The sequence below is a fragment of the Diabrotica virgifera genome, chromosome 9, assembly GCF_917563875.1.
Source record: "Diabrotica virgifera virgifera chromosome 9, PGI_DIABVI_V3a".
In the NCBI taxonomy this organism is placed as follows: domain Eukaryota; kingdom Metazoa; phylum Arthropoda; class Insecta; order Coleoptera; family Chrysomelidae; genus Diabrotica; species Diabrotica virgifera.
In genome coordinates, this window is record NC_065451.1 from 219,569,663 (window position 1) to 219,597,263 (window position 27,601).

Genomic DNA, 27,601 nt, shown 5'->3' on the forward strand with positions numbered 1-27,601 from the left:
TGCTTCACCCTGTAAGGTAAATTCGTTTCAGAAATTGTATTTGTTAATCGCGTGCAAATATGATTATTTTTCATTTCTTGTGAATCTGTAGTATTGCGTAATTCGTCCTCGATTCCCATGAATATCGATATATCTTTTATCTGAGATGAGACTCGTAAATTCTTCTATAATTGATTTCTGGCGACAAAATATGACGCTTTGGAGTTGGTTTGTTTACATAGTGCATACTGTTGTGAGATAAGAGGCTCTGAGTTGTTTATATAATACACTTGTTGGTATCTTAGTGGGCCAGCTGTGTGAAAACCTGGACCAGCGAAAAACGTGAGAATGTATTGAGCTGAGACACAAATCATCGGAATTTAGTAGATGAATCCTATTTGACGAAGAATGAGTTATTACCTTTGAAGGCGTGGTCGAAGTTTGCTTAAACCTTTTCTATTCGTTTTGAGATAAGAGTGGAAATTGGCGAATTTTTGATTGGTAAAACCGGTAGTAGGATAGAAGAATGGGAAGATGGAGTGAGTTTTGGGTGGTACAGGATTTCGAGGTAGATTCGAGAGGAGTTAAAAAAGGCAGTTCTAAGTAATCGAGAACAGAGATCAGTTCTAGAGAGCTAGAATAAGAAGTTTGTGCCTTTCCGTCAGCAGGCTCTTTGCCTTGCTGACGGAGAAAATTGTTGAAAATAGTTCAACGGAGAAAATTGTTGATAGTAGTTCAATGAAGAAGATTAGTTGTTTGTATTTAGTACAGTTTCTTTAAGTTTTTGTTCCAGAGCTGAAGTAGGCTAAAGTGGCTGCTGTGGTCGTAGGGAATGTAAATATTCTCGACCGTATTTTGTGTTCCTAGTGATGGATTAAACACATCCTTTAATTTTCTTTTGTCGAAAAGTTCTTCATTTCTTTCAATCAAGTTTAATAAATAATAATAATAATAATATCCAAATTTGCATACAATAAACGAACAATGGAATTTCATCTCTAATATAATTAATACCTGTACTTTGTCTGTAAAATTTAGTGTTGTTATGTGCGTGACAAAAAAATGTGTCGTAACATCAGGACAATGTTTAACACCGTAACTGCCGCATGGATGGACTATGGATGGATAAAGAACACATCAAGGTACTTGCGCTATTTTTTTTATTGTTGATTTCTTACGTTTTCTCGCGAATTGATGAAACTTTATTTTTTTTTATAACAACCTTGCTGAATTTTTATTTGTTTCAATAAAGTAAGAATTATGTTTAATTTCTAGATTTTCTTTACCAATCTCTATCGCCCTTATAAAGTAATCAGGCATGAAAGTAGCCTACGGTAAGTACACATATTTCAAATAACCGGCATTCTTAGTTTAATATTTTTTTTATAAGTAAACATAAATGATATTTCTTTTTTAAATTATGGCGCCCCCGAGCAATTGAGTTTCAATTTTATTTAACATCTATTAAGAATCCACACCCCTAGGTCTCTGAAGACTTAGCAGCTACCGAGGTATATCAAAAAGTTAAGTAGCACCAACTTATATTTTTATATTTTGTTAAAATTGTCATGTTACATATTTTTTTGCCTTTGTTATCCATAGGCGTGCTACAATATATGTGTTCCTTATTCTATCCATTTTGGTAATACTTTTAACTCTTCTTAAAGACTTCCACTCTATAGCATGTACTTTGCTCTTTTACCGTTCCGTTAGTAATTACCCATGATTCACTGCCAGTAACAGTGATATGTATTTCTTTTCTGCATGTAATTTTATTATTAATTTTATGATACAATTATAGCATATTAACTCTGCTATTGATTTCTGCTTCTAGAGATACTGTTCCTTCTATTACTACGCCTAAGTATGTAAAAGTTTTAACTTGTTTATTTTTGTTCCTCCAATTTCTATATCGTCTTCCATTGTTTCTCATATCTGCATAACTTTTGTTTTGTTAATATTTACTACTAGATCAAAGGTAACTTATGTCAACAAAGTGATCTTCTTCTTCTTCAAGTGCCATCTTCGTTCCGAAGGTTGGCGATCATCAGGGCTATACGTATTTTCGAAACTGCTGACCAAAACAATTCGTCGTTGCTACAGCTATACCATTCCCGTAGATTCTTTAGCCAGGAGTTTCGTCTTCTTCCTATGGACCTTTTTCCTGCTATCTTCCACTGCATAATTATTCGAAGCAGTTCATCTCTTTCGCCTCTTGTAATGTGTCCCAAATATTGCAGTTTTCGATTTTTGATCGTAAATATGACTTCCTTTTCTTTATTCATTCTTCTCAAAACCTCGACGTTTGTGACTCTCTCCGTCCATGATATTCTCAAGATCCTGCGAAACATCCACAATTCAAATGCCTCCAATTTTTTGATATCAATCTTTTTCAGCGTCCATGACTCCATTCCGTAGAACAGCACAGAAAGTACGTAACATCTCATCAGGCGAAGTTTCATTTCAAGGCTCAAATCTCTTCCACAGAACACTCTCTTCATTTTAGTGAATATGGATCTGGTTTTTTCTATTCTTATTTTGATTTCTGCTGAGCTACCGTTGTCTTCATTTACAAAAGAGCCCAAATATTTGTATTTGCTAACTCAATCGATAATTTCATTGTGTAAATATAGATTTTTGGACATTTCGTGTTGATTTCGATATTAACATAAATTTAGTTTTCTTTATGTTCAAAGATAGTCCATATTCTTCGCTGCAGTCTGCTATCTTATTCACCAATGTCTGTAGCTCTTTAAGTGTTTCTGCGATCAGAACGGTGTCATCGGCAAATCTCAGATTGTTTAATCTAACACCATTTACTTTAATACCTATGGATTGCAACAGAGAGTGTTCTATTTATTAAGTCTTCGGAATAGAGATTAAACAGTGTTGGTGACAGTATACACCCTTGTCTCACACCTCGCTTTATTTCAATTTCTTCAGTGGTATTATTCTCTAATCTCACTACTGCTTTCTGATTGTAGTACATATTTGCTATTAGTCGAATGTCTCGTTTATCTAAATTCTTTTCTGTCAGGAGTCTCATTAGATGATCATTCCGCACTTTATCATAGGCCTTGTTATAATCTATGAACCACATGAATACATCTTGATTTATGTCAAGACATCTTTGAGACATAACGTTTAGTGCAAACAACGCCTCTCTTTTTCCTAGTCCATTTCGGAATCCAAACTGGGTATCATTGATGTCCATTTCCAATTTTCTGTGTACTCTAGTGTGTATAATTTTCAGGAATATTTTCAGTACATGGCTCATCAAACTGATTGTACGGTAATCACTACATTGTTTGGCATTCATCTATTTTGGTATAATAACAAAGGTGGATAAAAGCCATTCTTGTGGTATTTTTCCTGATGTATAAATGCTATTGAAAAGTTCAACTAAAATGTGGATCGAATCTTCTATCAATTTAAGGATTTCCGTTGGTATTTCATCTGGACCTGGGGCTTTACCGTTTTTCATTCTTTTTAGTGCGTACATTACTTCCTCTTCCGTTATTTCTGGACCTTCGTCTCCTTGCATGTTACTTAGTTCAGATGTTTGTCTATCATCTGCAAAGAGTTCTTCAACATAGTTTTTCCATGTCTTCAACTGTTCTTCTAGTTCTGTCATTACGAGTAATTTTCCGTTGACATTATACAGGGTATTTGGCTGCTTACGTTTTTGTGTACCTGCAAGTTCTTTCACTTTTTTATGTACATTAAAAATATCATGTTTTCCTGCAATTGCTCTATTTCTTCACATTTTCTTTTATAAAAATCTTCCTTTTCTATTCTGATTTCCTTTTTGATTTCTATCTGTATTTGTTTATACCTTTGTTCATTTTTTCCTTTCATTATTCTACGACTGTCCATGAGAAGAAGGATTTTATCAGTCATCCATCTTTGCTTTATTTTTGGTTTTTCTTTAGTCAGAATTCTCTTCGCAGGACTTGTTATCGCCATTTTTACGTTTTGCCATTTTTATCTATGTTGTTCGTTGGCTGAGAGGTTTCTTTTTCATAAAGTATAGTAACAAAGTGATAGCCAGAATAAAATGAAAATGGGCAGGACACATAGCCAGAATGACAGATGGGCGATGGACAAAAAGGTTATTGGAATGGAAATGGAGATCAAGAGAAGACAAAATAAACGTCGCTCAACCGCCTACAAGATGGGACGTATTAAAAAAGGATAAATAACAACTGGATGAGATCGGCGCAGGATAGACAGGGTTGGAAACAAGGGGAGTAAGCCTATGTTCAGCAGTGGAATTTTAACGCTATATGATGAACATAATTTTTTATTTTGATAACGATTTCCGAAGTGGAAATAAATTTTGGAAACAAAAGGCCTCCGACATGGATGTTGTCTATCTCCCACGCTCTTTAAAATATACCTTGACCAATTGACCAATCCTTACAGAGGTGGACAAAAGCAGTAAAACCGATGGGACTGAAAGTGGGAGACGACTCCCTATTTACATTATACTTTGCGGACGACCAAGTTGCTATAGCCCAAGATCAAGATGACTTAAGCTATATGATACGGAAGCTAAATGAACATTACCAATAGACAGGATTAGTAATAAATATGGACAAGTCAGAATACTTCATAGTGGGAAACGAAGACATTGAAAACCTACCATCGGAACAAGGATATATTGTTGGTGTGAAACAATGCAAATATTTGGGAGCTATATTTAACAAACGAAGAAATAGTGAAGATGAAATACAACATAGGATCAATAAAGGTAGAAGCATCACTAGATCCCTCAATTCAATTTTATGGGACAAAGGTATCAGGAAGGAAACAAAGAGAAGAATATATGAAAGTATAATGAAGAGCGCTGCAATCTACGGTGCAGAAGTTTGGGACATAAGTGCAAGAAATAAAAAGAAGCTACTTAGTTCCGAATTGGACTTTTTGAGGAGAAGTTGTCAGGTTTCGAGATTAGAACATGTAATAAATGAAACAATTAGAGAACATATGAAGGTTGAAAAAACTATAATAGACGATATTGAAAAGAGACAGCTGACATGATTTGGTCACGTTAAAAGAATCAATGAGACGAGAAAAATATTAGAGTGGGTCCCACCGGAGAGAAGAAAAAGAGGACGATCATGGAGAAGCTGGAGGGACAATATTCAGGAGGCAATGGATTCAAGGCAATTATATGAAGATATGTGTTACGATAGAAAAAATTAGCAGCTGGGTATGGAGAGGCGGTGACAGCCGTAGAAATCCATTATATATAAATAAATTTAATTTCAAACTAAAATTGTGGCTTATCCCCAAATAAAATAGTAAATTTTATAACATAACTTTAAATAATACCATTAATTTTGCAATGTTTTAGGACTATATGACATTTGATGAATGAAGATAAATATTATTAGCAAAAATATGGGGATTAAAAATAAATTCCAGTACATGTCCAGTAAAAATTTTATTTTCGAAAATCGTGAGCTTCCGAATCGTAAGACAAAATGGTCGTGCTTCATAAAAATAATAAACTGTTGTCGTGCCTCAGGAATATAATAACAAAATTAAGAGCTATGATACATAATATTCACGACAACGATTTCTTAGTATAAATAGAGCACATTTTGATGCAGGGTTTACGTTTTGCTGAGCTTTGAGTTTTGCTGAAGGTTAAGGTAAGTGTTTTGAAGAGTCTGCAAGTATTACATATAAGCACCTATATTTTTATTTATTAGGGTTACTTAACTCATTTTGTCTTTATTTATTCCATTTGCTATTCACCTGGTATTTCCAAAATTAAATAAACCTTTTGGCCAAATTATTCCCGTTTCTCCTAACACTGTCTCCATTGATGCCATCTGCTTCATTGATTTGCCCCTTCCGTATATTTTGTAGCACTGTTTCATTTTTCTTAGTAGCTTTGTGACCAATAATTCTGTTACTGCCTTAGGTCGTTCCTCTGGCATTTTTTAAAATTTTTAAGCAAACTATTTGTGTTTTATACATAGTACTTTTTACTTCCATTTTTATTCTTTTTTCTAAATGTTATATATTTTTTTGTTCGTGGCATATCCAGTTTAATGAAAATCCTCTTTTTATTCTTCATACAAAAATATTTTTGTCTATTCATTCTATTTTTTTTATTTTTATACTTATTGTTTTTATGCGGATCATATAATTTTTTACACTTTTGATAACCTTATCATTTTGAAGATAGGTGTTCTGGAGAACTTTAAAAACCTGTAGCAAAACTATTTTTCTGCTACTCTTTATGCAGTTTTCCCTATTTTTTTTTAATTCTATAAGTTTACTGATAATGAGAATACCAGATTTGACCTCCAGACATATTAAGGTATATGTGCCGGTTGCTGACAATTTGATCTCTAGATTATACTATCCATATCCATACTTAGTCAGATTCTTCCTTTAGACATATCCAACAACTTCATACACTTACGTCTTCCAAGATTCCAAGATACTGTGGTAATTTTTTTCTTACCTGTATTGGTATTCCTCCCGAAACTTCTTTAGTACTCCAAAGACTCTTAGCTAGTTCTCCATTTGTTTTGATTTAAGCTTATAGTACCTCTAAGTTATATGTTTAAACTACTTTATTTAATGGGTTAAAAGTCAAACAATCATAGTACTGAGTAAACTTATATTTTTATAAAACTTATTAAACATCTTACATACAACATACAATAAATCATACAAGATACAAGTGACAACCATGTTGACTGGCTTGAAGTTAGCCATGTCATGTCTAGCACGCAGCCCCTTGCTACGCTGTTACACAGCTATATATGTATATTAAACAGTATATTGCATTTTAAATAATATTATTATTAATTTTTTGTAGAAAAAGCACAATGAAAGTGTTTATTCTTATTACTTGTCTTGTTGTGGTATCTCCAAACTGGATGGAAATGAGCAACGGAGCTCTTGTAAGGTAAGTCTATTTTTTATTTTGTATCAATAAATATGCCATTTAAAAAAATTTAAAAAGTTTAGACATTGGTGTTTTCTATAGTGTTCTTCTGATGGATGTTTTAACCTGTTATTTTTATGCAAGGAGCGTTTTTTATAGGTTCTATCCACCAGTAGCCAATATATTCTACTTTTAAAGCGTCATTCATTCACTTAGTGGGTAATATCATTCTACGTAATGCTCTTCAGAAACATTTATTACAATCAAACGGCCAAAATCAAAATAAAAGACGAGTTAACTGATAAAATTGCAATAGAACGAGGAGTACGACAGGGCTGTATTTTATCTCCACTACTATTCAATATTTACTCTGAATGGGTATTTAAAGAAGCTTTAGACGGTTGTGCTAAATGAGTAATAATAAATGGTGAATGGTTGAATAACATTAGATATGCAGATGACACCATAGTTTTTGCCGATAATGTGAATGATTTACAGATATTAACAAATCGTATAACAAAAGTCAGCAACAGATACGGACTAGCTCTTAACACAAAGAAGACAAAATTTATGACAATTAGTAAAAAACCAATACTAAACGCTCAACTTATAATCAACCAACAGAATATCGAAAGAGTTGAGCTATATACATATCTGGGTACGAATTTAAATAGCCAATGGGACCACTCAACCAGATATTAAACAGCGAATAATAAAAGCGAAAGCAGCATACGTTAGAATGAGACCCATTTTCAACATTCGAGACATATCATTAAAAACAAAATACCGTCTGTTGAAATGCTACATATTCACAGTTCTGCTCTACGGAATGGAAGCGTGGACACTAACTGTTGCATCTATGAATCGGCTCGAAGCTTTCGAAATGTGGTGGTATAGGCGCATCTTACGCATATCCTGAGTTGACCGAATTACTAATGTGGAAGTCCTGCGTAGAATAGGGAAAGAGTGTGAAATTCTCATAACCATCAAAACAAAAAAATTAGAATATCTAGGACATATATTGAGAAATCAAGAACGTTACGTAAATGGTAAAAGAGGACCGGAAAGAAAACGAATTTCCTGGCTTCAAAATTTACGAAAGTGGTATAACACGACTACCACTGAACTGTTTTGCGCTGCGGTAAACAAAGTCAAGATAGCCATGATGATCGCCAGCATCCGGAACGGATAGGAACTTTAAGAAGAAGAATGCCCTTCTTCTTCCTCAAGGTCCAACTTCTATCGAAGGTTGGAGATCATCATGGCTATGCTGACTCTATTGACTACCACTCTAAATAGTTCTTCACTACTGCAGTAAAACCTTCAAAGGCAGCGAACTTACTTAGATACACTTATTTTAGTGTCCACGCTTCCAAACCATAAAGAATAATAGAGAACCCGTATCTCTAAGCTTATATCCTGATAACAAAGAAACATCTTCGGTTTAATTAATGATGCACGTGCTATTTTAACACGTATCTTAATTTATTTGGCTTGGTCTATTAGATATTATCCATGTTCCTAAGTATTTGTAAGTATGTATCCACACTCTCAATTACAGTATCTTCAATAATCAATTGAATGTTTACATCTGCTGATTTAGTCATTACAGTGGAACCTCGATTATCCGTCAGGGCACCGGACCAAGGGTATGACGGATAATCGAAAAGACGGTTAACAGAATATTAAAAAAATTGAAAATTGATAGTACAACTCTCAAATTTTATTTACATACCTATATGTTTTGTTTTACAACATAAGAGGAATTTTTGTTCATACAAACGAATCAATTTGGTTTAAAATATTCTGAAATATTTGTTTGTTTTACTGATGCTTCACATTTTACTTAATCCGCGTAAGATGATAAACGCGTAAACAGTTGATTCATCCATAACTTCATTTGTTACCCCACTGTACATTTCAGCGGATTTCGTTTGGCTTATCGCAATGCTCAAACAAAATTGATGACCCAATTTTTGCTTATGTAGTCAATACAACTTACGTAAGGACCCTGACGGTTAACACAGGTGACGGTTAATGGAGAGACGGATAATCGAGGTTTCACTGTATCATGCATTTAGTTTTCTTTAAATTCATCTTCAGCCGATATTCATGACAGCATTTGTAGGCATCGCATTACGTTCTGTAAATCATTGATCTTATCCGGCATTATTACTGTATCTTCTGCAAAATGTAAGTTATTCAAAACCTATACATTGTCTCTATCCACTTGTTTTAAACTATGCATCCAGTAGTTATAATAAAAATCGTCTCTTTGAGGACATGCGGATAGCATTTTTTGGGACAGCTGCGTTCTATTTATAGAACCCGAACTATTTTTTAGAGACCAGTGAGTATGTTAGAGTTTTGTGGCAAAATAAATATATACTATATCTCCTCTCTTCAAAAATCCATTTTTTTCTTCTTGTGGTACCACTCCTATTGCAGATTCGATATTATCATGGCTAGTCTAATTTTATTAACTGTTGTTTTTAACTAAGTACATTTACACCACTTACAATTTGATCAGCCATATGTGTTACAATTTTAACATACATATATTTTTTATAGAATTCCTCTGAAAAAAGTCAAAAATGAACAAAACATATTGAGTAATCTCGTAAGAAGTGGACTACATGGTAAATTAAGAAAGACAGGAAAAGTGTCCTTGACCAACGAGCAGAATGTAAGTTATTACAAGTAATTACTGAAATCTGACGCTGCTTTCTTTATTATCATTTCTTATAGTTTCTTGTTAACTCTTTAGATATATAGATTTAAAGATGTGGCATATTTGCATATTCCACTGCGACCTTTTCAGATCTATGGTGGTCCTCTATGCTAGATTATCCTAGATCCTAAATCACATTCTCGGGCCTGACCCTTTTTAAAAGGTCTAATAGCTTCGAGACTGAACCTTCCATGTAGCTACTTGTTGGTGGGTTTTCTTCTCCTAATGCAATACATTTGCCAAGCTGTCACACTGACATAAAATGTGCTCTGCTGTTTGTTCTTCCAGGTGACGAAATCTGTACAGGTCATCATCTGACAATCCCATCAGCTTCGAGTACCTATTCAGCTTACACCTGTTAGCAGACACTATGGCTTTGGCTGTTTTCCTGTCTTTGCTTATTAGGTCTGCCGTAAATTTTGGCGAATGTTTTGTAGTGAACTGTTTCGCTTGTCTTCGTCCTGGCGAATTCCTCCACCATTCCAAAGATTTATGAGCTATCCACTTTCTTATAGCCGTTATTGTTACTGCCTTTGCAAAGCCGCAGAAGGTTCTCGGTCCAACGAATGGCATTGCTGAGCCTTGTTTGGCCAATTCATCTGCTTGTTCATAGCCCTTATGACTATCTTGCCCTTTTACCCAGGCTACCGTGACCTAGCTATGGTCTCCTAGTTTATTTAGGGTACACACACAATCCCATACTAGCTTAGAATATTGACATTACAGAATTAAATGCTGTTTTTTATGTTTGGTGTTTGAGCCATCAGTGTACCAGGTTGCAGCAGCTTGTATGGCTACACCTTCCGTCCAAGCTTTCCTGCCTGGTATATTAATTGTGGACTTACTGTCAAAGCTATATCTCGTAACTCTTGCATAGATAGGCTGTCCCATCACAATATCTCCTTTAGCTCATCGATTAGCTTTCATCTGTTGTCAGCACCATGCATCTGGCTTATATGTCGCTGACTGTGCATTGATGTGTGCATCACTGATCTGGCTTCGCCCTGTATGAAGGTATGAAGTGGTGATAGATTCAGCAGGACTTACAACGCTGCAGTAGGAGTTTTTTTGACACCCGTAATACACAGATATGCTAGCCTTACCTTGCAGCCTCACTGCTCCCACTTGCTGCTTCTTTCTTCACCATGTTACCGACCCATAGGTTTTTATTATTCTAATAACCCTTGTGTATAACCATAGAGTCCTTTTGGGGTTAAGCTCCCAATTCTTACCGCACATTCTTCTACATCTGCCAAAGGACATAGTAGGGATAACGTTTTTTTCATAACTCCTTGGCAGGGATAACGTTTTTTTATAATATGTAGAGTTATAGATATTAAATTGTTTTCAGATGGGTTATTATGGAGAAATCGGTATTGGAACCCCTCCACAAAAGTTTAATGTAATTTTTGACACCGGATCTGCCGACCTTTGGGTGCCTTCTTCTCAGTGCCCAAAAAAGTTAGATAAGACTAATGCTTGCCGTAAGTAAATATTTTTTCTACGACCGCTTAATAACATGCTCATTATTCACTATTTTTGAATAGATAATAACAGCCATTATTTTACCCGTGAGTTTTACACATTAGGGGAGCATGGGGCTAATTGTAACAATTTTCATAAAATCAAATATATCTTGACAGCGATTTTCCCAATTATCACTAATTAAACACTAAACGCTAGTTTAACTCTTTCTGAATAAAATTGAACTGAATAAAAGTTAAAAAGACTGGTATTTTTTAATCAACTAGTATTTTACCAAAAAAATTGCATTGTTACAACTTACCCCGCGTTTGGGGCTAGTTGTAACATCTATTGGGGCAGGTTGTAACAGTACGAAAATTCGAATTTTTGGGTATATTTCGAAGAACATACCAACGTTGGTCCTGTTGAAAGATGTTACTTGACTTAATAACGTGGCGTCCGTTGTTCTTAAATATAGGGATGGCGGTTTTTGACAAAACACCGGTTTTCGGTTATACCGGTTTTTTTGCTTACGGTTTAACCTGGCGGTTATAACCGGCCAAAAAAACCGGTTTTTGGAAAAACCGGTTTTCGGTTTTTTTAATCCAATAGGTTACAAAGTTACATTTACAATACACTTTAGTTTGCGATACTCCATTCGACTCGATATCAATATGATCAAAATTAGTATAATACTATCGAAAGAAAATGTATTACTTTTAACACGTTTGTATATTTGTAGAATAGGTACATTTTAACTCATTTAATACTTCCTGTATGAGTGTATCGTTTTGAAAACGTATCGAAATTCTTGGAGATTCTTATTCGTAATCAGTAATTCGATATTCATAGTCAGAGCATTATTTTTGGTAATCAGAAAAAGTCATTCACCAACTTTCAACGTCAAGAGTTAAGTGTGAAAAATAGATGATGTTTGCGTCTAATTCAACCAGATCACTTCTTATGTAAATATTATGATTACAAATACCTTTTGAAGGAAATATTATAATAAAACTTAATAATTGTTTCTGGCTGATGTGAGAGTGCACTTTCAGTTTGCTTCCGTATTTTATAAAATAAAATAAAATTTGAATTATGGTTTTGTTTGGAATAATTACTTGAGAATAATAATTATGAGTGGGATCCAAAATAATACCTAACCTAATCCTAATCACCGTAAAAACCTAATAACCGGTTTTTACTTTAAAAAGAAAAAACCGGTTATAACCGGGACAAAAAAACAACCGGTAAAACCGGTTATGGCGCAGTAAAAAAACCGGTTTTAGGTTTAAACCGGTAGGTTTTTCCCATCCCTACTTAAATATAAATGTAGATTTCTACGCATAAAATTTTGGACCCAATCTGGACCAACTGCATAATTTTGATATCAAGAAGAAGGAAGTTGCTTAGCACTAAGTTTCACGGACATTGGTAAGGCAGCTTTTGCATCTTCATGGGAATTAGTCCAAAATATATTTCGGCGCACTTCAGAATATACGAAGCCATTTTACTTTTTTCTTCGACTGTAAAAAATATTCCTGGTTTAGTATAACCCACTTGTAGACTCTTATTGTTTTTCTTTTTTTTATATATCGGCATAAAGATACATGACACAGTCCGTGCTGTTTTACTTGCTTGCCTTATGCTACATTGATGATCTAAAACTTCCGCTGAAGCTATCTCGTAAGCTTCACTTCCTGGCTTTGACTTGCCCTTTCTGATTTTCTTTTATATTGCCTTATTCTGGAAGCAAAAAACTAAATAATACGTTTTTATATTGTAGATAATAAATTTAGTAAGATTCAGTGCAATTTGTAACACGTTACAACAAGCCCCAACGTTTTGTTACAACATACCCCGTAGCACACTTTTGTATATTTATTAAAATAACTGTAAAAATATCGTCCTAATCGTAAAATCGTTAAGCAACATCAAAGTATAACTAAATTTAGAAAAGAAATGAACACCGATAGTTTCATTTCCGTTTAAAATAATATCGATAACCAAAATTTTATTAGTGTCAAATTTTGTATTACCTCATCCAAATGAAGCACATGCACAAAACTACATTTGCAACTATCGGAGGATGGCTGGCTATAGATGGTGTCATTTGCAGGACGATAAGAGAATAAAATTGAATCAGCTAAATTAATTAAAAACAGCCAAATAACCTATGAAAAAGCCTTGTTACTATTTACCCCTGTTATAACAAGCCCCTTGTTCCCCTACTCACGGATTTAATTAATCAAGGGATGTGCAGTAAAATGAAGCGCGAAAAATGGGTCCGACGGTGAGTGCAGTGGATGGCCAGACTGAGCTGTAAATCCTGGTCTGGCCATCCACTACACTCACCGTGGGATTCATTTTACTGCTTCATTCGCGCTTCATTTTACTGCTCTTACAGCGCCGTAAATTGTAGCTTGTCTGGCCTTAGCCTAAGTTACATGAGCTTGCGTGCTATTACGTTGCAATCTTTAAATTTGATTCTTTAAATAGTCCCTTTTTCTCTGAATAACTGTATAAACCACGCTATAGTTGAAACCCTAAAAAAAGCGTTCCTCTATATGGCTTACAATTAGACTATATATAAATTAATACCCGAGAGTTTTGCAAACTCTAAACTTGAGGTGACGAGCCTTCTGGTCGGTTACTAACTTGATACTAACTCATTACATTTTTTTTGTAAATTTAAAAGTATTTTGCAAAATGTTGAGTGTCAACAATAAACAAAAGTAATGACATTGACTAAGGGACTAAGGACAAGAAAGATTTTACCCACTGGTAAAATCAAAGTACAATTTTTATAAAGTTGTGTAGAAAATAATTACATTTATAACTACTAACTAGTTAGTTTAAAAGTTTACTCTAAATGGTAAGTCTAGTGGTTTGAACCTCTTTAACCTACGCTGTTCTTGGGAATTTTCTAGGAGGTTAAGTGCAAACTGGTTTTCATGATCCTCCAACTTGGCAATGTATGCAGAGCTACGTTTTACTGATGACTTCTTGTACCATATCCATTTTAAGATCTCGATGAATAATTCTGTTGTTGATGTACCAAGGTGCATTAGTGATGGTTCTGAGGGTTTTTGAGGGAAGCGTTGGATGATTTCGATAAAGTGACTGGCTGTTCCCCATAGCTCCAACCCATATGTCCAGATTGGCATAAGTATTGCCTTATAGAGCAGTAATTTATTATCCAGAGATAGTCTTGATGAACGGCCCATTAACCAATACATATTTCTGAATTGGAGACCTAGTTGCTTTCTCTTGGTCCAGATATGTTTCCTCCATGTGACACTTCTGTCCAAATGAATACCAAGATATTTTACCTCGGTGGCTGATGGTAATTGGTGAATGTTTAAAGTTAAAGGAGGACAAGTTCCTCTTCGTGTTGTAAATGTAACATGAATAGATTTTCCTTCATTGACTTTAATTTTTCATTCCAAAAACCAATCTTGTATTCTGTCTAGATACGCTTGAAGAGATGCGAGGCATAATAGGGTCAGTGTGTGAGGCTAAGATTGCAGTATCGTCGGCAAATGTTCCTAGCATAATTTCTTCTGTAGGTGGTCTCTCCTCTAGTGGTTCCTGAAGAGTTGGAGGTATATCTGCGGTAAACAAGGGATACAAGGTAGGTCCCAGCACGCTACCCTGTGGTATGCCAGCTTTGATAGAATAGAGTTTAGAAATTGCATCTTGGTATTTAATAAAATAACACTTACCTGACAAATATGACTCAAGAAGAATGTAAAAGCTGTGCGGTAATGTCCTTTTTAGCTTGTATAGGAGGCCTTCATGCCATACCGTGTCAAATACCTGCCTAAGGTCAAGATATGCCGCTGAACAATACCTACCTTTTGGCCTCGAAATCAGCATTTATATGTTTTACCACTTTGTGAACTTGTTGGATTGTTGAGTGATGGGGCCGAAATCCAAACTGGTGGTCTGGAATTAGATTTTTGATCCAGGGTTCGAGTTTTTTTACTAATAGTTTTTCGAAAATTTTAGACGTGATTGACAAGAGGCTGATTGGCCAACTAATTACAAATATTCGAGATGAATGCTTTCTACGAGGAATTTCCTGCTTACAAATTTTCGGTGGACAAAAACATCTTTTAAATACATTCTGCCAGCGATTTCTTTGGAATTTGCTGGAGAAAGTTGAAAGAAATTATTTGTTACCAGTGGCTTAGCAACACTTGTTTTGATCAGTGTATGATTCAAGCTTTATACGTTACTCCTTACTTTTAGAAAGCCATAAACAATACGATGCGAGCAAATCTTCAACATATAGAGCCAACAATACAAAAATCCACTTCGATTATGGAACAGGAAATGTGGATGCCGTTTTATCTGAAGACAATGTAGAGGTGAGTAACAAATCTTAAGTGTCGTTAAGTTTATATTGTATAAAAAAACAGGAGGTATTTAGGTAAATTTTGCCTTCAAATTTAAACAAATTAAAACTTAAATGGGTAAACCCTGTAGTTGGCTGTATACCTTCGTTAAAACAACGTAGAATGAAGTAAACACTTCTGTTGTATGTAGGTATATTAATTTATTAAAATTCTTAAAATTTATCCACAAGGGACTGGAAGTACAAAACGTTTTGACCGAAAACGTTATGTACTTCCACTCCCTTGTGGATAAATTTTAATAAATTAATATACCTACATACAACAGAAGTGTTTACTTCATTCTACGTTGAAATTAATGGTTAAAAAAAGTAAAATTTGTAGTGTCCTATAAATAGGACGCTGGCATATATTGGGTGAATAGATGTTTGTAATATAATCAAACAAAATTTACTATTCGGTATACTACAGGTATACTATTCGGTTGAAAAAAAATTGTGTCCTATAAATAGGCCGCTGGCCTATAATGGAGTTTATTTAAAATTTTGTTGTTTCAGGTTGGCGGAATTGTGGTAAAGAACCAAATCTTCGGTGAAGCAACTATAGAACTCAATATCCCGAAAGGTAATCAGGACGGTCTTTTAGGACTAGGTTCCTCAGAGCTGTCACCTAAAAATACTCCTACAGTTATTGAAAATATGGTTCAACAAGGTTTACTGGACAAACCAGTGTTTTCGTTTTATTTGAGTCAGTAAGTATATAAAAACTTGTATTTATAATTATAGTAAGTAGTAATAATTGTATCCAATGAAACTAGTAATAGACCAGTGCAAATAGCAAAAAAAAAACAATAAAAATTAATAGCAGGATGAGACCAATTCCAAATGAAAGTACACATATTAGATAACATGTGGAACATTTTTCACCAAATCTGAATGAGGGGAACATGGGTTGGGGGAGCGCTTTTAGGGGTGAAAACGGTTAATTACGTTTTGCGGCAAAACGGCACATCCTATCGAAAAAAGTTAAATCGCAAAGTTGTAGGCTATAAGAAGATCTAAAACTTTTGTAAATAAGCATTTTTCACATAACCTCAAAATATCCGAGAAAATTGGAAAATTCGATGTTTTTGATTTTACTTTTTTTTCTCGCTGAAAAAAATTTTTTTTTACCAAATATGGTGGAAACTTACCTCTTTATGTCCCAAACACGCTGTAATTTTTTTGTATAAAAATATTTTTTTAAACTCTTGTTTTTTATGTTTAAGGGAAATTGTAAGCATTTTCTCAATTGAAAAATCTCCCGAAATTTTTTAGCTTTTTTAAAGAAGTTGGCATTTTTTTTTGTTTATTGAAACCTCTATTTTCTGATGGTGTAAAAAAATATATACGTTACTGTGGAAAATTTTGTCACAAAAGGCAAAAATTGGAAATTTATTTTCAACCCCTCACCATTATCAGATTCTTAGACGTAATGTAAGTTGCATAGCGAGTAGGTGCAGCCCAGTGTTAAACGTACGTGTTAAACATAGAGTTATATTAGCATAGAGAGAGTGTCATTCAGAGCGAGGTGACGACACCATCTTTTTTATTTGGATTAGTGCTGTTTCACTCTTACGCATAGTAAAGCTGCTACAGTTGTGCTCCCCTTCCGTGCCTATACTCACACTGAATGTCATCACAGATTCTCGATACAATGTGTTAGAAAGAGATGCCGCAAACCAGTCCATGAGATCTTGTCGTCTGGAAGCGCGGAAAGTAGGCTCACTCTATGTTAATGTATACCTCTATATGGTGTTAAACATAATTTTCTGAAAATAATTTAGTGACAAATTTATTTATTTTAAAGGAAATTGTGGAATCTACATAAAAAGGTAAATACTACCTGTGTCTTATTCTCAATTAATCAATGAAATACTATCATTTTCTTTCATAAATAGTATGACTAAAATAACCTGAAATTTTTTTATTTTTTTTAATTAACAAATTTTTAATAATAATTTAATACAATATATTTCAAAATAAATTAGAAATAGGTACTTCAGTACAATATTAACAAACAATAATTTCTTTCTTTTGCACAAGCAAATTGAGTTTTACTTAAAGAGAAAATTGTAAAATCATGATTTTGTATTTGTAGATTATCACTATGGATATGGAAGAATCTGTTTGTATAATCTGCAATGAGCCAGATAATAAGCAGTTGTATAAAATAAAAGAAAATGCTTTGAAACGTTTACTTAGTGGAGTCTGGTAAAAAAGATTTGACAGTAGACACAAAAAATTTGCAAATATGACATCAGATTTTATTCATAAAAGTTGTCAGAAAAATTTTTTTTTTGATATTAAGAGGACGGTACGTATTTTCGGCTGCAATGCTATTCAAATGGGGATTCATTTTTTTCGAATCCTGAGAAAAATAATACGTATTTTTGAAAAATTTAAACGCAGAATGAAAGATTACGTTATTAGCGAGGGCCGAAAGTCCCTGAGAACTTCTATAATGTTTATTTTAATAAGTTACAGGGGTGAAAATCTAAGAGAAAATTTAGTGTGATTTTTAATTTCAAATATATCATTCAAAATAAACTTTTTATTTATTCTAAGGGACTTTCGGCCCTCGGTAATAATTTAGTCTTTCATTCTGCGTTTAAATTTTTTAAAAATATTTATTAATTTTTTCAGGATTCGAAAAAAATGAACACAATGCCGTGGTAATATTTTCCAAATCTATCTTTGTCTTACAACGCACTCGGCCGAATATAATATTGTCAGCATATATTGTCAGTCAGACACTGACAATCAGTAAAAATTTTAAATATTTGACATTGCATCGGGAATATGTTGAGTTATTGATTTAATATTATTGATATATAGTGTATTTGATAAATAATTGATTTAAGACGTGAACTTAATAAAAAGTTATATATTGTGTATTATTTGTGGAAGATCCAAGCAGAGAATACATCAGGATAATATATTCTGTGATCCAAGTATTTTGTTGTTAAAGATGTTCAAAATTGTAAGCGTTCCATAACAATATATTATTAAAAAATCACTTTAACACTTTTCCTCTTTTCTCGATTGAGTATTAGTCTTTGTTGTACAAATAAATTATTACAATCACTGAATACATAGTTAATGAAAAAATTATCACATTTATTAACTGAATTAATAATTTGCAATTATAAAAATAACAGTTATCCAAGAACATTCAAAACCCATCTCTTTAAATTAGTGATGACATTTTCAAGTAGAATGACATTCTAGTAATGTTTACATATCCATACCAGTGTGAATTTTACTACACGTAATTTGCCGTGTAAAGACAGAAAAAGTAGGGATACACGTAAAATATTTGCGAATTATGTACCCATAGCCTTAATGAATATGATGACATTATGGATGAGAAACCAACGCCAAATGAAGAAAATGTAGACGAAGACCATGATGGTCTAGAGTCTAGAAGATTTAGAGGAAACTGCAGAATCTGTAAGCATTACCGAATGTGATGAAGAAATGCCATCAAAGAAGCAAAAACTTAATTAATTGATGAAAAATTGGCCATTAAAATTATAATAATTACTTTCTTTTGTATTAAATAAACTTTTTCGTTAAAAAAGTTGTTGCGGCTTTTAATTTGGTTCGTGAGAAAAAAGTTTAAAAAAAATGTAGTTTATAGGTAAGTAGGCCGACTTTTTAAAAAAATATATATAGTTTAAAAAAATAAAAAACATGCTTTTAAAGCACTAAAAATTTAAAAATAACTTAAAATTAGAGCTAGTAGTATTTTATTTTTAAATTTTTAGTGCTTTAAAAGCGTGTTTTCTATTTTTTTTAACTATAATTTATTCACAAAATTAAAAATCACAGACAACGGCATTAGTGTAGTAAATTTTTAACAGAGGTTCGTTGGTTCCTGCTCGCTATGCAACTTATATTACGTCTGAGAATCTGAAAAAAATGATGAGAGGTTGAAAAAAATTTCCGATTTTTGCCTTTTGTGACAAAATTTTCCACAGTAACGTATATATTTTTTTACGCCATCAGAAAATAGAGGTTTCAATAAACAAAAAGAAATGCCAACTTCTTTAAAAAAGCTAAAAAATTTTCGGGAGATTTTTCAATTGAAAAAATGCTTACATTTTCCCTTAAACATAAAAAACAAGAGTTTTAATAAATATTTTTATACAGAAAAATTACAGCGTGTTTGGGACAGAAAGAGGTAAGTTTCCACCATATTTGGTAAAAAATTTTTTTTTTCAGTGAGAAAAAAAATAAAATCAAAAACATCGAATTTTCCGATTTTCTCGGATATTTTGAGGTTATGTGAAAAATGTTTATTTACAAAAGTTGTAGATCTTTTTATTGCCTACAACTTTGCGATTTTACTTTTTTCGATAGGATGTGCCGTTTTGCCGAAAATCGTAATTAACCGTTTTCACCCCTAAAAACGCTCCCCCAACCCATGTTCCCCTCATCCAGATTTGGTGAAAAATGTTCCACATGTTATCTAATATGTGTATTTTCATTTGGAATTGGTCTCATCCTCCTATTAATTTTATATTTTTTTGGTCCATTTTAGAGCTATCTGCACTGGTCTATAAAGTAATTGGGGTAAGACAGAGGGATTCATTAAGTCCTTTATTGTTCAACCTGATCATGGATGAAATAAAAAAGTAAGGACTAAAAAATGATACCAAATAATGGAAAAAACAACTTAAAAGTATTGCAACTTAAAAGTAAATTAGTATTTATTTGAGAGATTGCTATGTTATGCAGACGATGCAATACTAATCTCTCAAACTTAATCAACTTTAGTATTGACCAAGTCAAGTTTGGTACTACACAGTCGAACCCGCTTATTGGAATAGCTTTTGTGCCAACCAAAAGTATTCCTATACCCGGGATATTCTAATAACCGATCATTGGTTGCTACTATAAATATTTCGGAACCTCAAATTTCTATTCCTTAAACCGGGATATTCCTTTAAGAGGTATTCTTATAAGAGGGTTCGACTCTATTTACATATTATATATAGACCGTTCATATTCTGTTATTTACTTACTATGAGTATTTTGGTTTTTCGTATGTTTAAATCCAAACCTGCTTGCTTACAACTCTCAACACTGTTAAGTTATGTTTGCAGATCTTTTTAAGTAGAAACTAGGAGGACTGTGTCCTCCGGTCATTGCAAATTATTGATGACTTCACCGTTCACAATTTCTTCTTGTTTTTCGGAAAGTGCCTTTTCTTTCGGAGTATTAATATTGAAAGGTAGGGGCACAAAAGCTATCCCTGCCGTACTCTTCTTATCAAGAGCCTGTGATTTCAAACCGCCTATTGAAACTGATGTTTGATTCCAATAGAAATTTGCAATAATGCGAACGTCTCTAACATCCAAGGCAATATTTTCTCAAAATTCCGATCAATATAGAGTGCTCAACATGATCAAACGCCTTTTGAAAGTCAATAAAACAACAGTACATATCGACAGATATATCACGACATCTTTGAGCAAGTACTTTCACCCAATGAGTCTTATAGAGTCTAAAGTCAAGGGTTTATTATTAATTTATTATCTGATAATGGATTTTCTTAGACAAATACTATGTCTTAGATAAAAGTTTTCATGTATAGTTGATTATTAGCGCCCAATTACAAATTAAAATAATTTAGTCTAAATTTCTCATCACTTTCTATTTTTCAGAGCTGCCACTGGTGATAAAGGAGAACTTGTGCTCGGTGGATCAGATCCAAAGGATTACAAAGGAGATTTCACGTACGTACCAATATCAGGTAAACCCGAATGGCAAGTTTCGGCGCAAGGTATTTCTATAGGCAACCAACACGTGTGTCAAAATGGATGTGAAACTATTATAGATACTGGTACTTCTGTTATCCTTGGACCATGGGACGACGTTGAAGCTATCAACAATGTAACTATTATTTGTTTATTTTTACATCATATAAAATGAATCAGCTCAAAGCTTTCAAAAATAATCGAAATATCGACTTCGTCACATCTTCCCACAAACTAGTAGATGTTATAGTTGTGAATAGTATTAACTCAGGAAATAGTTTCCATGTCAGAAAAGAAGTTTCTAGAAGAAGAAACTTTTGGCTCAGGTCTAGTGTTACTTAACTTACCTTGTCTTAATCTGACGTTTTCGAGTTTTTTTAAAGATAGATTTTTTTATGGGCTACCCCCAACGCACGCCTCTGTATTGACGCGCTCGAGTAACTGCAAAAATCATCGCTTGGGCTCCCCTACCATAAAACATTTTTTGAAAATATTAAAAACAAAAGTAACAAAAATATTTTATTGGTAGATAAAATGCAGGACTTTCAGTTCCCGTTAACAACTAGAAAGTATTTTTGGAACTAGTCTAGGCGCCAAATAGAGGTCACCGTGTCATTTTCAACTCTGATGGACAAACTCAACGGTTTCTTATGGATTTTTGGCTGCTAATTACGAATTTCCAGGGGGATTTCGATCCGAGTGGTCAAAAAATTGTTATAAACAATTTTATTGTTTATAAATTGTTTATAATGCTCTGGCTCATAAACTAAAAGAAATAGAAAAAAATGTTTCAAATAAAATTTGTTCCTTAATAAAAAACTAAGAAAGAACCGTTTACTAAACTTAAATCCGACAATCAAAACTCAAGATATTGTAAAATTAGTGCACAATGCAAATTTCAAATTGCAAAATAAGTATTTTTCGAAGCTTTATCGATCGTAACTCGGCTTCTACGCATGCAAATAAGCCCTATAAGATGTCCTTTTAAAGCTTAATTAAGTAGCTTCTAAACAAAGTTTGTTAAATTATCTGATCTTCATTCGTTTTAAAGTTATACCCGTTTGAAATTATAATTTTCTCAAAAGAATTGTACATTAATTTGTTTATAAAGATTTCAAGCAAACTTGAGCTATAAACATTTATACTTTAATTAACAATAATGATAAAACAACTCAAATGGAACAATTTGAGCTTACGAAAATGTTCGTAAGTTTATTTTTGGCTAAGATGTCGATATTTTAATGGCGCGCTATGAGGCGCAAGATTGGCTCACAGTCAAGTAAGTATGTATTCTTTGACGCTTTATCGATCGTAACTCGGCTTCTACGCAAGCAAATGAGCCAATATGTGATATCCATATAAAAATGGATCGAGTTCTTTTGCAGCATCATCATTGCATATAAAACGAGAATTTATGATGTGGCGGCATACACACAATTGACGGGCCTTGATGATGCTGCAAAAGAACTAGATCCACTTTATATGGATATCATATAGATAATTAGACTCTGAAGCCTCAAAAAGTTTTAGTTTCACTGCCTACAAGAACAGACTTGTACCACCATGTAACTGTTAAAATTTGGCTAAGAACTTATGCAGATGTAAAAAAGCTGATATTTCCTGTATATCTCTATGCAGATTTGCAGATGCATGAAAAAAATGTTCGTAACCTCAAATTGTTCCTTTTGAGTTTTTCTATCATTATTGTTCATTAAAGTATAAATGTTTATAGCTCAAATTTGCTTGAAACCCTTATAAACAAATGAATGTACAATTTTTTTAAGAAAATTGTAATTTCAAACGGGTATAACTTTAAAACAAATGAAGATCAAGTAATTTAACAAACTTTGTTTGGAAGCCTGTTAATTAAGCTTTAAAGCGACACCTTCTAAGACTCATTTGCATGCGCAGAAGCCGAGTTACGATCGATAAAGCTTCGAAAAATACTTATTTTGCAATTTGCAATTTGCATTGTGCACTAATTTTACAATATCTTGAGTTCTAATTGTTAGATTTAAGTTTAGTAAAAGGTTTCTTCTTGGTTTTTTATTAAGGAACAAATTTTATTTGAAACATTTTTTTTCGTCTCTTTTAGTTTATGAGCCAGAGCCTTATAAACAATTTATAAACAATTAAATTGTTTATAACAATTTTTTGACCACTCGAATCGAAATCCACCCTCGAAATTCGTAATCAGCAGCCAAAAATCCATAAGAAACCGTTGAGTTTGTCCATCAGAATTGAATATGACACGGTGACCCCTCTGGCGCCTAGACTAAACCTTCAGTGATTACTTACATACTCAGATTTGTCTAATTTCATCGATCGAGTTAATACTAATATGATAATATTTTTAGGTAATTGGTGGAAAAGTGGCTACCTGCAATGATCCAAATAATACAATGGTCTATTGTATTGATTGTAACACCAATTTAAATGATCTTCCTGATGTAGTATTTTCTTTTGGAGGTCAACAGTTTGCCATACCTGCTTCAACTTATATTGTAAAGGTAAGTATTTACTGAAAAGTCATATTAAGTGTAAAAGATAAAAGTAAACGATAGTTTATGTTTCCTTTCGATTCAGAGGATATCCACCATCCCTAGACAACTGTTTCTGTCTCTAGACGTCTTCAGTAGGGCTACTTGAACATCTCTGAACCAAAACGAAAATCAATTGCGTATTTAAGCTGAATTATAGAAATAATATTAAAATCCACTTTTAAAACGCTGTAGCGACATCTCTTAGAGAAAAGAAGAAAGGTTCCAGATACAAAATTCAATAATAAAATAAAATAAAATTTGTCGTCCCTTGGCTTATAAATTGTAAAAGTCAGAGGTAAAGGATATTACCAGAAAGTAGTTCCAAGAAATGTTTCAGATTTAAGTCGTTATTTATTATTTTAATTTTTTTAATAATGAGTTTTGTATCTGGGACCTTCAAAAACTCTATAACATCAGTGAAAGCCTACCCTGGTGCAGATATTAAGTCAGACCATAACCCACTTGTCGGTAAGTTTCGTCTGAAATTTAAAAAAAATCCACAAACCTAATCCTATAAGATACGATCTCAAACAACTAAGAGATGATGACATAAAGCAAGAAGTACGGGAATATCTGAAGAACAACATATCCAAGTCAGAAGTAGTTAATGATGTTGACACAGAAATAAACCACTTAGAAAACATTGGGAAGGAAATATTAGACCAATACCTGCGACCGAAAAAGACAGAAAAGAAAAAGCCATGGATGACCGACGGTATATTACAGATGATGGACAGAAGAAGAGAATCCAAGCGGAAAGACTACGTTGCATATCAGTTTCTAGACAAAGAGATAAAAAAAGCTGTCAGAGAAGCTAAAAACAGAAATCTGGAAGAACAGTGTGAAGAAATCGAGATGTTGGAACGTAAACATGATTCCTTCAACCTCCACAAAAAGATCAAAGAAGCAGCAGGCATCTATAAATCAAAAAGGCCGGGACACTTAACAGACGCTCAAGGAAATCCAATAGTTGATATTGAAGAAACAAAAACAACATGGATGAACTATGTGACAACAACATTTGAAGACGATAGGAATGTCACCATCACACAAAATAAAAATGACGATACCGGACCACCTATTCTCGAAGCGGAAGTAGAAGCTGCTATAAACAACATTAAGGAGGGAAAAGCCGCAGGACCAGACGAGTTCTACTCAGAATTTTTTAAAATTATGGACAAAGACGAAGTAAAAAGACTTACCTTGATCTTCAACAAAATATACCAAAGTGGAAAAATACCCTAACAGTGGCTAAGATAAACTTTTATAACAATCCCTAAAAAACCCAATGCCAAAAAATGTGAAGATTATCGAATAATAATGTTCTGAAGCTATTTCCTTGTGGCATTTTTATAATTACTTATTTTTTATGGGAAATAAGCCACAATTTTACTAAAAAATGAATTTATTAACGTTTCGAAGCCCAAATCGGGTTTCGTTGTCAAAATACAAAATACTGTATTTTGTATTTTGACAACGAAACCCGATTTGGGCTTCGAAACGTTAATAAATTCATTTTTTAGTAAAATTGTGGCTTATTTCCCATAAAAAATAAGTAATCGAATAATAAGCCTTATGAGCCATCTCCTGAAAACTTTTTTCAAAATTATACATAAAAGAATATATAAAAAGTGTGAAGAACACATGACAAACACACAATTCGGCTTTAGGGATGCATTGGGTACTCGAGAGGCACTTTTTGCAATACAAGTTCTCTTTCAAAGATGTAGAGACGTGAATTGTGATATATATGTGTGTTTTGTTGATTACCAGAAAGCGTTCGATAGAATAAAACATGACGAACTGATGAAAATATTAAATTCAATTGGTCTAGACAGCAGAGATCGCCGTATAATAAACAATATCTATTACGAACAAACTGCAGCTGTTAGAGTAGGGGATCAGTTAACAGACGACATAAAGATAAAAAGAGGTGTGCGACAGGGATGTATATTGTCCCCATTATTGTTCAATACATATTCAGAACACATTATGAACCTAGCGCTAACGGACATAGACGAGGGAATACTTATAAACGGAGAACGATTGAACAACATAAGATAGGCTGATGATACTGTCATTTTTGCAGACAGTCTTGAAGGTCTGCAGACACTTGTCTCCAGGGTGGCAGAAGTAAGTAGCAGGTTTGGGCTTGATTTTAACATCAAAAAAACCAAATACATGGTTATAAGCAAAAATAGGATACCACCTGGTCAATTACTAGTTAACCAACAACCTATAACACAAATCACCAACTTTTGTTATTTGGGTGCAAACTTAAATGAACAGTGGGGCCAATCGACGGAAATTAAGATAAGGATCGAGAAAGCAAGATCAGCCTTCGTCAAAATGAAAAAAATCTTTAACAGTCACGATATAAAATTGGAAATAAAAATTCGTTTACTAAAGTGCTACGTATTCTCCGTTCTTTTATATGGCGTGGAGTCATGGACCTTAACTGAAGCATCACTGAAGAGACTCGAAGCATTTGAGATGTGGTGCTATAGACGCATTTTGAGGATTTCCTGGATAGACAGAGTTACCAACGAAGAAGTTCTACATAGAATGGGTAAAGAGCGCGAACTAGTCGTAACCATAAAACGTCGCAAACTGGAATACCTGGGTCATGTAATGCGCAATGAACAACGATATGACCTACTTCGGACTATACTTCAAGGTAAAGTGCATGGGAAAAGAGGTCCAGGACGAAGAAGAATATCCTGGCTGCATAACCTGCGAAAATGGTTTAACTTAACCACTACCGGACTTTTCAGGGCAGCAGTCAACAAAGTCAGAATAGCCATGTTAGTGTCCAACATCCGTAACGGATAGGCACCATAAGAAGAAGATCTGGGACCTTTCTTCTTTTCTCTAAGAGATTTCGCTACAGCGTCTTAAAAGTGGATTTTTTTATGCAATGTTGTCAACAGTGATATTCTCAATCAAACTCAAGCAGCGTTACACCAAGATATATAAGTTGGTGTATGTGTTCTAATGTATTACAGTCGAACCCGCTTATTGGAATAGCTTTCGATTCAAGCAAAAGTATTCCTATAATTAGGATATTTTAATAACCGATCATTGTTGGCCAGTAAAAACTTTTCGAGGGCTCAAATTTCTATTCCTTATACCGGGATATTCCTGCGGGTTCGACTGTACCATTCCACGCAATTTGGAGTTCTCGCTTGGCTTCCTTTGCGCGAAGGTGAAAGGCGCAGAGTTGGGATTTAGAAGGATTGGGTCTCAGGGAATTCTGCAGGTAGTACGCTGTCATTGTTTTTAAGGCAGTTACGAGTTTCTCCTCCACTTCTTCAAAAATTTTCCTTAAGCACATATTGCGAGATCGTCAGCATAGACGAAGTGCTTGGTTTCAGTCGGCGTGGGGTCGTTTGTATATATTTATATTAATGGTGCTAAAACGCTTCCCTGTGGGAGGCCGTTCTTTTGAACTCTTCACCTACTTTGTAACGTCCTGATCATAGCAAGACCAGGGCATTAAGCAAAACCACATTTCTGAGAGAAACGAGGGCAGGAATTTCTCGAATATCCTTTAGGATATTCAAAAGAAAAACGTCCACCGTTCCATCCATCAGAATGGTGCTCTGACCGACTTCTCAGCCCTGGGTTCGTTCCCTGTTCATTATCCCTTCATTCACACCCATCCCAGAAAGGTACAGGAAATAAAAAGTCTACCAAATCATGCTATATACACTATATTTATTAAAATAAAATAATGACAAAAATTATTCTTTTATTTAGGCAACGAAATTAATTCTCTAAAACTGTGGCAGAGACCCTGCTGGTTACCGGTAT

The 27,601-nt window shown here is 33.9% G+C and overlaps 1 protein-coding gene across 2 annotated transcripts in view; it reads left to right on the top strand.

Moving 5' to 3' along the window:
* Positions 1 to 307: 307 nt before the first annotated feature.
* LOC126892053 (uncharacterized) overlaps positions 308 to 27,601 on the top strand; it is a 28,051-nt gene continuing 757 nt past the window's right edge. Inside the window, exons 1-10 of one of the 2 annotated variants that reach the window (XM_050661485.1) lie at positions 308 to 1,121; positions 1,255 to 1,313; positions 5,339 to 5,639; positions 6,824 to 6,913; positions 9,464 to 9,578; positions 10,975 to 11,107; positions 15,339 to 15,457; positions 16,000 to 16,193; positions 21,153 to 21,381; positions 23,603 to 23,755. In XM_050661485.1, the coding sequence (XP_050517442.1) occupies positions 6,834 to 6,913; positions 9,464 to 9,578; positions 10,975 to 11,107; positions 15,339 to 15,457; positions 16,000 to 16,193; positions 21,153 to 21,381; positions 23,603 to 23,755 (1,023 nt within the window). In that variant the 5' untranslated portion in view covers positions 308 to 1,121; positions 1,255 to 1,313; positions 5,339 to 5,639; positions 6,824 to 6,833. The remainder of the gene's footprint in view (positions 1,122 to 1,254; positions 1,314 to 5,338; positions 5,640 to 6,823; positions 6,914 to 9,463; positions 9,579 to 10,974; positions 11,108 to 15,338; positions 15,458 to 15,999; positions 16,194 to 21,152; positions 21,382 to 23,602; positions 23,756 to 27,601) is intronic. The other variant, XM_050661486.1, reaches the window with a different exon arrangement.